The 13,198-nt window shown below is 38.6% G+C and overlaps 1 protein-coding gene across 9 annotated transcripts in view; it reads right to left on the reverse strand.

The window, feature by feature from the left end:
• Positions 1 to 13,198, reverse strand: part of PTPRM (protein tyrosine phosphatase receptor type M) — a 495,513-nt gene that overhangs the window by 203,480 nt on the left and 278,835 nt on the right. For all 9 annotated transcript variants that reach the window (XM_075084712.1, XM_075084711.1, XM_075084710.1 and 6 more), the window contains exon 11: positions 9,213 to 9,315. In XM_075084712.1, the coding sequence (XP_074940813.1) occupies positions 9,213 to 9,315 (103 nt within the window). The remainder of the gene's footprint in view (positions 1 to 9,212; positions 9,316 to 13,198) is intronic.

The following is a 13,198-nucleotide window of genomic DNA, read 5'->3' on the forward strand; positions in this document are numbered from 1 at the left end:
TCATGCCATGTTTTGATGGTTCACAGTCATACCACAAGCCGTCAATACACTCTTTCTTCTCCTCTGTTATTTCCAAAAATGAGCCTCTCTCTTACAACATGCATCCTTGTTATTAGCTCATAAAGTGCAAACTTTGCATCTCATCCTATTTGTAGGAGGTTAATCCTGAAGGCTATTCAATATTTTCAGTGCAGCATTCCAATCCAATACTGCAGGCAGGATCTACTTTTACTGCCAAATAGATCGTATTATATTTATATTTGATAACTATAAATGAAACATGCAGAATGCTGTTGTGTCCCTTCTCAGTTGATAATTCAGTACATCCCTATACAGCACAATGAACATGTACTTACATCATGGCCACCAGTTTAGAGCTCTTGTGAGCCATGTAAAAATACATGTGAGCTATGTAAAAATACATTGTTATTCAAATATGTATGAAAGAAAAGCAACTGATTCTCAAGAACCATAAAATATATAAAGCATATGACATGGCTAAAGCATAGAAAGAATGATGTGCAACATTGCCGAGGCTTCAGTACTAACAGGGCACAAGGAGCAATGGTTTCCAATAAGGCCTACAAGACTGACTTGAGCGCTTATTTAGTCAAATGGGTGAATGATCACTAAAAGTGACTCCATACTTTTCACTTGGGATATCTCACTTCAGCATCCAGGACTCAAGAGCAAAAATACCAATGCAATTCAAACCTCCACAAAAACAAAAGAACTGCAGTGACATGATAAGCCACAGTGGAAAATCTAATTTCACATTGACATTAACGATATGGGAACCGCACGTGCATAATACACTGTAAGAACAACAGTAAAAGCTCCCAGAGACAGCAATGGGTTGCATGTGCCTGACAATTCCTAACTACAGTTTTAGAGGAATTCAGAATGGGTCAACCAGCACTGTGGCTACAAACTAACACACAGCTACTGTGATACATGCCACCACAAAACGACGTTAAAACGTCTCCAGAAAGTACATTCTCACAAAATCCTGTTCAACAACCGCTCGGGGAAATGTGGCTGACTCACACACTCTGCTTTCAATCCTTCCACAGCACACAGTAAAACGAAAACAAATCCCTGGCATACTTCAGTAAATACAGGGCAGCAGCATCTCCTTGCATTTTCCAGGAGTGCTCTGGTTGTTCTGTGATTGAAGTCAGGTATGTATAAACTGAGTACACTTTTTAAAATCATGCAATGCAGTAATTTCCAGTGATGTTCATAACTGTCATTATGGTCCCTATAAATTAAACACCTCCCTCTCTTAAGGCAAGTGTCCAGAAATACACTTGAGCCCCCTACACACTCAGTGGGAGAAAGAAACATGTCTCTCTACAACTCCAGAGGGCTACTCTGAGACGGAGGTGGGATTGGACCTCTCATACTGCCTATATTGGGTGATCAATGTGCCTGTAACTGAGGAACTACCTAAACTGAGCCAGAAGTAGATGCTTGCATTTAAAGACCTGAAAGGCACTTCATTTGGGGCTTTACTGTGTAAGTCTACACCTGCTTAGGATACAGACGTCTCATGAGAGGTGTGACAGTTACGCCACCTCTTCCACAATAACCTAATGACTTGAGCATGTTCTCAGAAACTGGAGGCCAGGGTTCAATACTGTTTTCAATCTGAGAGGTTTTCACCATACTGCTCCCAACTCCCAGCCATCTGAACAGCGTTACTGTGGTCTCCTGCTGAGGCTGGCCTAGCATACAGACAGAAATACAAGAAGAATCAGAGAACCAGGACAGCATTCATGAAGGAATTTGTCTAATCAAATGGAGACTCTCCTTATTCTGCCCATTATTTCTGTTTTTATTCAATGACCATCTAAAATATAACACACCAAAAGTCCTGTGAGAAAGGAACGAGGACTTCAGGTATCTTGCTTGCCTAGGAGAAGCTTTAGAACTCCGTGCTCCTTGTTAGAGGTTTCTACCGGTTTACTGAGAACATAGAGATACTTGAGAACAGGCTGGTGACTCAGACTTGCTAACACTGAGCTGCCTAAAATCCATCTAAACTATGTGCGCAACGGGAGATTGAACAGAGAAATGCAACTCTGTCCTCCCTGTTAAATGATTTGAAAAGTCCCCAGCAGGGCTTTGGCACCAGCCAGCTACCAGACTCCCCAAAATTTCTAGACATTAATCAGGGCCCATTCCCAACTGGCACTCTGTAAGTGACCATTGTGCCTGGGAGCTCAGCAGTATGAACATGGACTGTTTTCAGCCAGTTGGCTTCAGTACCAGAGAATGGTACAGAGCATACAAAAATCACTAGTAAATATGCACACCTAAAGTCTGAACTTAAGTAGGCTAAGCTGAGCACTGAGTAACCATTCCTTGGAAAGGGGTCATGGAAAAATGACAGTGTTCTGTTCCTTGCGTACTCAGAGACCGAGCTGTTCATTTTAGTAAGTAGATTTAAGAAAAACATGTTTTATCAATTCTGACTGAAGTTGGCGGTCCAGAGCCAGCAAAACAGGGTAGGAGTTCCAAGAGTTTATGATTCACCAGTTGAATTGCTGCTGGACTTCAGCCTTCACCAGGGAGACTGGAAAAAGCCAGTGGTACAAAGGATGTTAGCAGAGGACTAGCCTAGCTGCACTGGACTGTCACACGGTCAGAATGAGAGGTAAGCAATACAGACTATCACTAGGAATTATGCAAAGATATGGTCTCCACCCATCCTACTTAAGGACAGCATGTAGAAGGAAGGTAAAAAAATCCAAAAGCAGAGGCTCATAACAGAGTAGCAAATTTTTCAGTTGTTAATTATAACCAAAACCCTTGAGAAAGTATTGGTGAGCTATCAAACTGAAAAATAATCTCTTCAGAGATATGGAATGATCTGTTCTCTCTTTTATTCTGGAATTGCTCTAGCTTGCTTTATTCATCATAGATTAATTTTTATTAATCATATTGCTAAATGACAGGTAGCATTATGTGCTGGGTTCTCAGTGACACAAACTACTACATAAAGAAATCCAGAATCAGTGCTCCTTTTACCCAGGGACTATGTGAGAAGTCATAGTAGAAGGACCACAGAAATTTCTGAAAAAGGCAGCAGGACATGTGAAGCTGCACCACGCATGCCCAGGCAACACATACCATAAATTCTAACTCAAGTCACAGTAAAAATCCAAGGACAAGTTCTACTGCATAACAAAAAAGAATTACAGCATTTTTACAGCATAAGCAATTATCGTACTGTTCCCTCAATGAAACCGAAATTGACCCTTCTGCTGTAAATAATTATACTTGTTGCTATAAAGAAGTGACAGTTATAGGCATTAATAAAACCCCATTCCTTCGGTATCACAGACATCCTCAAACAAGTTTACTGGCTGCCTTACAGGTTGTAAAACTATGATTTGGAAATACAGTTTGCAGACAAGAGCTGACCCTACAGCATACAATTCAAGTCTTTATGTTTACAGACCCTTAAACAATAGAAAGGATGCTTGTGGCAAGCAAATTAAAGAACGGACAGTAAGTTCCCTCCATGCTCTTTAGACCTTTTGGTCTCACAGTATTTCAAAAGGTGATGTTTTGAACATGATATTTCAGAATACTAGTGAGTTAGTAATGCTACCTGAACATGTACACTAACATTATTTCAACACAACCATTTCTTTATCATAAATCCACCCAATATCTAGACTGTTTTATCTGTGAGCTCTTGAAAGGCCAAAGTTCAGTCTTCATTTTATTGGGAAGCTTTCCAAATCTCTCTTGGTTAATGCAAAGTTTTGATATTTCTCTCCTCAGCTGTGTCTACATGAGATTTTCTTTTTTTCTCATTACTGCATTACCATGTAATGTCACTGGGAATAGAAGGAAATTACAATAACATGCTAGCATTACATAACGCGCTAGGTAGGATTTGTGAGAGGACAGAGCTGAAAATACAGATATTGCAATGTTTTTATTTGCATGTGCTGTTGGCACACCACACAGAACACTAATGCATCTCTTACTGTGCAAATCAGCATTCTCCCATTTCAAAACTCATTTGTTCACTTTTCCTGAATTTATAACACACTCATGATGCCTGCCTCCATAATTCATGCATAGGAATTAATGCTGCACTCTTACTGTGCAACATAGAAACGCAGACTGATACACCAGTACCTCTTCTTCTCTGAGAAGTGGATTGCAACTTAGAGGCCTGGCCCTGTGGCTGCCATGTAGTTACAACAGCAATGCGAGTGCCCTCTGGTCTCTTCAAAGTTATGGAAAATATCCTGAAACTTTTTTATTCAGAGTGCTTGAAGCCCTGCTGCTTTTTGAATTCCAGTGCTATCTGCCGCAGATTTCCAAACAGCCTAGCTAGTTTGCTAGATTTTGTTTGGATTTCTTGGTTGCCAATTAAACAATTTAATCTGCTGATCTGCTGATCAGGTGAGCGTTTTTATGAAGACAGTAAGTTTCAAGAATAAAGGTAGGTAGTGGCTTCTCGAAGGCTGTCTGTTAGATTGCAGGCTCCTGCAAAAGGTCTCTCAGGCTTCAGATGATCCCATTTCTTCGTATGGAAATGTCTAAACAGTATTGCATGCCCTAACTGACGTGGCACACGGAGTGCAAACTCCTGCTGCCAGCCTATGAGAAAGTGAGTAGACGCAGTGACAAAGCAGAGGGGAAGGCTGGACATGCAGAAGGCTGATCTCCATGGTACCAGTCATGCTGAAGGAAAGAGATGAGGACCTAAGACATGTCCTCCTTCCTTGCAATGTACGTGGCAGGGATGGGATGGCAATTGTAACCTCTGCTTTGTGTGCAGCGCACAGTGGCTCCAGCGGGGAGCTGTTTCATTACATATGAGTCTCTGCATTTCAAAGGTGACCACCTCAGTTTAATTTATTCCTTCCTACTGCTAGTCAGTAGGTAGGAATTAGGTGTCCTCTGTCATTCATTTAAGAATCATTATACTATGAGTGTTGTTAAAATGGCTAGGCCACATATAGAATGAAGTACTCCCTGGACTTGGGCTGACAAAGGTTTCTTTACACCATGCACCTTCCTTTGAATCATGCTTTTTCTATGCCAGGGACCATGTGCAGATGATCTCTATTCCACCTACGACAATGAACCAGTATTTACAGGGTGCCTTTAAAGGTCTTGGTTAGGCCAATAAGAAATGTAAATCTCTGTGGAATTTAGACAATCTGAACACATCATGAAGTGTTTAACTGAAGAAGTAGTAGAAAGGAGTGGTTATCACTTTAGAGAACGTGTAGTTTGAAACTTCTATGGTAGTTTTCAGCTGCACTTCAAAAAACTTTATAACTTAATATGGCCTTTTGGGCTGAAATATAACATACATCTTCAGGGAAGAGAGATTAAAAGTACATTTCAAAATCAAGCACTTCAAGTGAAGAGATGTTTGCTTTATTTATCCCGTAGAGTTGTTCTTATTTATGCATGTTGAAGAAGTTGGGCACACTGATGATAAAGGGGATGCATTGATACTACACAGACTGCCTTCACTCTAGCACACTCTGTGTTCAACTTGCATAATTCAAAGTTTATTTGCTTCCTTCTGCGTGTTTCCTTTAACGTACTTTTAAATTATACTGCTTGGCAGGCAATTGCTGCAGTTCTCTCTCCCTGTAATCCTGCCTGGGCTTTGCAGCCCCAGGTGCTATAGGACTGATCCAATATACTCGGCACAGGACATAGTCTGGCATCCTGAATGCCAAGTATTGCATCCACAGGCCATTGCTAGCTGACATGCCTGGCCCTCCTGTTCTCTCACTTTACCTGGAAGAGGAAAGTACCAACTAACTGTCTGTGGCGTCTATAAGAGCAGAAAGGGTGGCTGAATGGGGCATTAACTGATTAGAAGGGTGTAATGGGGCAAATCCAGCTGAGCCAAGCTCTGAAATGTAATATGAGAAAGAGACCAGGAGGCAGAGTAGAGCCTGGATGGTCTTGCCTTCTTTCTTATCCTTCTTGCTCCTTTCCCCAGCCTGCTGCTCCCAGAGTATGCCTTGCTATCGCCAGGCGGTTCCAGTGTTTTCTGGGCCAAAATCTTTGTGATGTTTGCTCCTAAGGCTTTTTGAGGATGTGGCACAAAATAGCAGGAGGAGGGTGGTGGGGTGACAGCATTTTGCTGATTACATAAGCGAGATAAAAGAAGTGGGAACACTCAACCTTTATCATGGCAAGACTGAATGGAAATCTATGCGACAAAGAAAACCTGCTTCTTCCCGCTGAAGCTAAAAGCTTGCAGGAAAACTTTCCAGAGAAGGTCACAAGAACCTTTTATAATGGAATGCGGTGAACAATCTAAAGCTCTTTCTAACATAGATGAATATATAAATAACACTAAATACTCGCAGTCACTGGGCATCACGTTTTTCATTTCTGTGTATGAGCCAGATCTTTGCAATAAATTAGCATGCCTTAGTTGGAGCAAATGGAACTGACCAATCTATGTACTTGCAGACAATATGGCCCCAGGGTCTTCTGAACTTTAGGCTACCTTGCCCTGAAGAAGGAAAAGGTACAAATGATACTGCCTTGAAAGAGTGAGTCCCTCAACAGATGTTGAAGAGCCCTCATAGAAAAAATATTTGCATTTGTACGCTTTCTATGCAAATTCTTTAAAACTTTACCGACTCTTATATACAAGTATCTTTCAAAAAAAGAGAATATCCACAATAAGACACGTATTACACAATTTCCACAGAGCCATAATCTTAAATTAAAACAAGAAAACCTTGCAAATTACGGTCATTCTAAAAATCAAAATAGCTTAGCCAGCTGTTAAAGATGTGCATACATTCATCATTACTGAATGCATTACTGCTTTAAACATATATAATTCCAAAATAATCTCCTTGAAATAAACACAGCAACTGCCATAAAACATGCTGGACCTGAAACTGAAGACAAAGCAAGCAGTATTTGCTGTATTAAAACTCTGACAAAATACATTTTCATCATGTCCAGTCTTATGAATTCTAAAACAACCTGGAATGCCATTTGGCCTTCATGATTAATGTGTACTTTATCATTGTAAACAGAGCTTCCTGAACATTGCTATAAAGTTTGCTTTTTGAATAAACATTTATACAATCAGCATTGCCCTTTCTCTCCTTTTACATTGTTGTGGTTGTGTGCAGATTCTATACAAGGTATAAGACACCAGCATTTTTCACATTTAAGTAGAGAAAAAGAATTTAATTACAGAAAAAGCTGGAATTCTGAATGATCTCAGGTATTAGCTTTGCTGTTTTGCATGGTAGAATCTGTGCGCTCCTTATCCATCTCAGGAATTAAAGAATTTTATGTGACATGGCTGATGTGTTGATCAATAAAACAACAACAATCATTTACACTGCAAGTTTAGTGCAGTTTCAAAAATCTGCATTTACCAAGCTGGTAGCTGTAGCAGAATCAATAGACAAGGCATCTTGCTTAGTGGGGTGCATAAATGAAGTATGACTAAACTTTTAACACCCGTTGAATACAGATTACAATGATAAAATCCATATGCAGAATGTGTTCTGCAAGCTATGCAATGACCGTGTGCTTGAGAGTGCAATGTGCAATAAAATGTTAAAAGTATTAAGAAATTCTTACTTTAATTTTCACTCTGCTTTATTCAATATTTACATTGCGAGTTTGCAGTCAGCATTCATTTTATTTTAAGACTTGTTGCAAAGGACCTTGGTAAATTTGGTGCTGTGTGTTCATGTCAGTTCTATTGCTTCATGTTACTTTAAATCTCTCCTCTTATTTTCCTAACCACTCACCCCCTTATTTTGCACACCTTAATCTCCTAACTAGCTCCTTTCTATTATCAGTGAAGATCCTGATGTGTCACTGCTGATATTGGAGTCAATTATCTTTAGTTCATGATGCAGATAAAAGCTGTGAAACTGTTTTTTTATTAATGGTCTAATATGTTTGTGTTTAAACAACAATGACTCCAACTGGTATCATTTTAATCCAGATGCTTGAATTCAGAAGGACTACACTATAGCTTTGTGTGATGAAGAAAGACAAGCATCATATCATTCTGTTTCTAATCTAATCTGCTAAATCAAACAGTTTCATTAAATCTGCTTTAATTGCTTTCTGCTTTTTTTCTCAGCAGGTTCAGACTTCCCCAAAGTATTATATTTTCTTTTAAATATTGTCTGAATGACCAACAGGATGGCGTTTCCTAAATGCAAACCTACATAAACACAGCATAAAATGCAACAATATGTTGCATAGTAAAAAACCCTAATTATATGAAACATTGATTATTCTATAAAACCTAAAGAGCATTTATTTTCATTCACACATATATGAGTATATCAGACCTGTATTTCCCAGACAAACAGAAATTACCAAAAACCTCAGCATCATGATGAAAATAATTGATAGTCATTCACTATAGGCGGAAACTCTTCCTACAATAACAAAAGAATTAACCATTTTTGATGATACATGATTAGGCAAAAGGAAAAACATCTTAAAGCTCTGAAAAATCTGTATTTCTCTTATCTGTATTTTCATTTATTCAGAGTATTGAGCTCATTACTGGTCCTCATTCAAAATAATCTAACTATTCCTCTGTTTTCTTCACTGAAAAGCAGGCATCTTTTATTCTAATCAATGAAGGACTTACACAGTACTGTGTATCTGGTGATGTAAATTGTAAATTCTTTAATGGGTACTATATAACACTGAAAATCCCAGCTGCTGGTTTTCCAGTTTGATTTTTTTTCTATTTATTTGTGCTATCATGCTCAATTAAAAATAAATACTTTATGAATGTTACGGTACATATTGTTTAAATTGGCTAACTTATTAAGAGTTATCTTAAATCTGTGAAGCAAACAAGGGGAGTGAATATTAAAGGCAGTAGCTCAGCACAAAAAATGTGATATGCCCTTGAACTTATAACACTGCAGTAAGCAATTACCTTAAAGAAGCCACCCACACAACAGAACTATGGCTTTGTTCCTTATCTTCAAAGAACAAGCCACTTGCATCTGGATCAAATCCTTTAAACAATACACGAACACTCAACATCAAAGCACTTTCATTTTCTTCAGTTATTTAATTTAATTACAGCTAATACAGACATGAATTTAGACACTGATTGCTGTGTAGAAAATCCCCAGAAAACATGTTCACACGATTAATCAATTTGTTTTTAATTTTCTAAAGATTTTTTCCCCCAGTACCTGACAGGAGCGCCTCTGCTCTGTGCAGGTTTCAGCAAGACTGTCACAGTGCTGTCAGTTTGATTCAAAGGTGTTTCAAGTTCATATGGTGGCATAGAGGGTGCTAGAATACGAAAAGAAAAGAGGCAAAAATAATCATTATTCCTGTATTTGTTCTTTCAAGAGCTTTATCTTTGTTTGAACAGGTAATTTTAAAGACTTCATCAAATATAAAGACCACATTATAGGTCTAAGATGCTTTCTGTTACAACACAGGTGTGAGACAACTGTTAGATAACTTCAGCAAAAAAAACCCAACCAAACAAAAAAAACGACAAAGAAATCCCAGCCCACTGCCAGTTTCAAGACAGGAAACAGATATTAGTAGGAGTAAGTTTGCAGAAAGAAGAGCATCTGCAAATCTGCATGCTGAAGTGAGTGACTATTGTTTTTGAAACTGAGCCCAGCTTTCTCAGTATGTCAGTGGTATTAGGATGCACGCTCGGAATTTGTCATTCCTGGAATTTTAACTAGTGCTGCAACTGTCCTGGGTCTCTTGTCCACCACAGACAAAATTTACAATAATGAAGCAAGACTATCACCATGAGAGCTTATCTTAGTTTGAAGCGATACTCATTAGCACTTTTGAAAACTGCATCTTCATTAAGGAATTACAGTCCTGATTAAAACAAACAGTGCCTCGGTTATTGTCTTCTACTGCTGCTAGTTTTTTCAGGGCTACTATCTAGTCGCGCTTTTATCATTATATTGGATGGAAGGCTGCTCGGTTAATCGATTGTTTAGCAGTCTGTTGTATCCTTATTGTCCAGTTGTTAATGATGATACACAGTTAACAGATTTAAAGGCTATAGAAGCAGAGAGTGGTCATGGCAATGATCCCACAGGAATAATGCAGGGCAGTGAACGTCCCTAAACTAATTCCTGCTTGAAGAAGAAAATACATTTGGTGGAGGAGATGACCTTTTCTTCAGCAGGTTCTTCTAATGGTTAATTATACTTCATGTTGAATATGGAAACCTATTTGGCATCTTAATTTGTTTACCTTTCTCTTCCATCCACTAGATACTGATGAAGTTACTCAGAGTATATTATGCTCCACATACAGGTAATATCAACCTCTAGGCTCCTCTAGCTCCAACGCTGTGAGTCTTTCTTTCAAGTGTATTTTGCAATCCTTTTCGCTTTCCTAGTAGTAGCTGTATCTACTTGAAAGGTATATGAACTTCTCTCTCCTTTATCCATATTGCCCTATATATCCAAGTAAGGATTGCATTAACACTTTTGTTCACAACTATTCAGTCTGCTGTGAAAAAATTAACATCACCCTCATTGCTTTTCATTGATATTCACCAGTTTTGAAATGCTTCACAAAAAAAAATTAATCTTCAAAAAGCTCCTTGTAAGCTGAGAGGGTTTTATTCTGTTTACAGTCCTGGATAGAAGGCACAAATATTTACACTAGTGATTTTAAGTAATTTTGGTACCCACTTCAAAAAGCCTAAAGGCATGGTATTCCACAGAACCCTAAAGATTCAGACACAGTTTTCACATATTTCAGTTTTGCAGTTTTGAATATCCAGAACCTGTTCACAAAATGCCCCGTTCTCAAGTTGAGCACCCTGAAAATAAGGGAAGCACAGAGTAACTGCATCTCCAAAAAGTTGTATGAACTCTGAATGTTTTTGGAACACTGTGTCATTTCTTGCCCTTGGTCTCCTGTCCACATCTAACAAGTCTTGTAATCTTCCTAATTTATGTCACCTAGGTCACTGCTCCCACTCTTTACTAGAGTGGTGGTCTTCAGCAGCAGAAAGCTCAGATGCACTAAAAAGGCCCTTAGAGAATATCTGTGTTGGGCCACACCGACTTGATGAAGGAACAGGCAAGGCTCTAAAAGCTTGGAGAACTTAAATCTATTCAGTGAGGACGTAATCTATGATGACATTTGCTGCTCAATTCTGTCAAGTTTCAACCATTTGTGTGCAAACTGCAACATTTACAAATTGCCCGAACCTGGACAGATTTTCAGAGTGATGGCTCACAGTAATGTCTCTCTTCTTGCTAAATATTTAAATCACTGTTTGAAAGCACTTCAGTAATGTATTAATGTACCAGTCACCAGAATTTTTCATTATGTCAGCCATGTTCCTGAAATGGATGAAATTCTTCCTAGTATGAAAGGCAGCATACAAAATTTCAGCCTGTACAGCTGACTTTTCACAAAGTTATATGCAACAGAAAACAGTCTTCTAATAGAGTGCTCATCAATTTCGATAGCAGGCACTGCCACGAGCTCTGCTTTTGGTAATACATAAATAAATACAGATCACTTCATCCATCAGTGCCAATACACAACTGTAGAATGAAACATAGCAACTATTTACAGTCCAGAATAGTACTACTCAAACACTTAAGACAGGAAATTAAGAGTATTTTATTCAAATGAAAATGCAGACAAATTAAAATGCAATGACTCAATTCAGAAACTGGTCAGAATGCACTGTTGCCACCTCATCTGTTCTAATAAATAGTGAAACCTTTTATCCATAAATGTTCAGCATTGCCATTGCACATCTCTCCAAAATGGAGAGCACTGGCCACATCAAGAGCCTCAAAGTCTTACAGTGAGACAATGAGATCACAGGCCAATAGCGCTGCAAAGAGGGTACCATATTCAAAAGCTAAAATTTCATTTGTGATTTTTCAATGATACTAAGAAATGTAGGCATTCTGCTTCTATTTTAAATTCATCAAGAGACTGGCTTTAACTACCCAAAGTCATAAACATTCCCTGTTAGTACAGTAACTAATATTAGGTAATGAGAGTGGGGTGCAGACAAGACAGCTTGCAGAACCTCGCCACATGGTAGCTTGGAGGTTAGTCTCATTCCCAAGCATCCCTGCAAGGTCTGTTTACATTAATGAGATTTAGCTGGTGACATATCGAATTTAGAAAAGAACAACAATTTAAGATCCAGCACTATTCCCAAATGCCCAGATTATCCTCCACTCCTAATAGTGTCTTTCCTTCTAATAAGGGCTGATTCTGCCATCCTAACTTATATCAAGTCTTGCTATGTCAGAAGATGATTTCTAATAGAGAAAGTTCCTGCTAGGTATAGGAAAGGGGATGGAAAATGAACCCCGTCATTAACGATCAATGTTAATTATGTTTAGACTTTCTATAGAGGATAATTTTCTAACTTGAAAATTAACTTCTTTTTTTTTCTCTGCAAACACCTGCATTGGCAATGATTTCCACCTTGCTTTAACTGCCTTTTCCTATAATTAGAAAAAAGAAATTGCCCTATTTCTGACTAACATTTGTTACTTTTTTCATTCCAGTGAGGACAGAAAATGAGTGATGGGAATAATGACAAAGAATGAGAGTAAAAGAGAAAGAATATTTTGTACCCAAATGCCTTCCTTTATCCTTTCTAAAAAGCAAAGTTGACCACAAATAGATAAGGTAATTTCCTGTAAATATTATCAAGGGGCCATAGTTCAACTGTCAGTTTCATTCCCAAGAAGACTGTAGAGAAGTGAAGAGTGGGATTTCAACTGTAAATTTGCAAAACATTTTGTCACCAATTACAGACGCATTTTACAGTATGTAATAGTATTGCATCCCATCAGCTAGATAAATGAAGTGTTCCTCTGCCTCTGGGAGGGCTTTAAAATATTGTTCATGGATCTGCAGAAGTGACAGAGTCATGCTGCTGTCATCTGAAAACCACTAGTCCTGATGTTCTTGTCTAATACAGTTTCATACCCGCTTCAATCCACAGGCCTGCTAGGAACATACGCAGGCTGGCAGTAAGCTCCACTTCCTAAGCGAGCGCTAGACATATAGTTTTTCTGCTCCACTCTCAATTGTTCATGGCTCATTAAAGAGATTTTCCAGCACTGTTACTGTACTAATTTAGAATCATGTCAAGGCTGACTAAGCTCTGAATGGAACCTTCATCCTCATGTCCAAAAAACCC

Source organism: Phalacrocorax aristotelis, chromosome 2 (genome assembly GCF_949628215.1).
Source record: "Phalacrocorax aristotelis chromosome 2, bGulAri2.1, whole genome shotgun sequence".
Classification (NCBI taxonomy): Eukaryota; Metazoa; Chordata; class Aves; order Suliformes; family Phalacrocoracidae; genus Phalacrocorax; species Phalacrocorax aristotelis.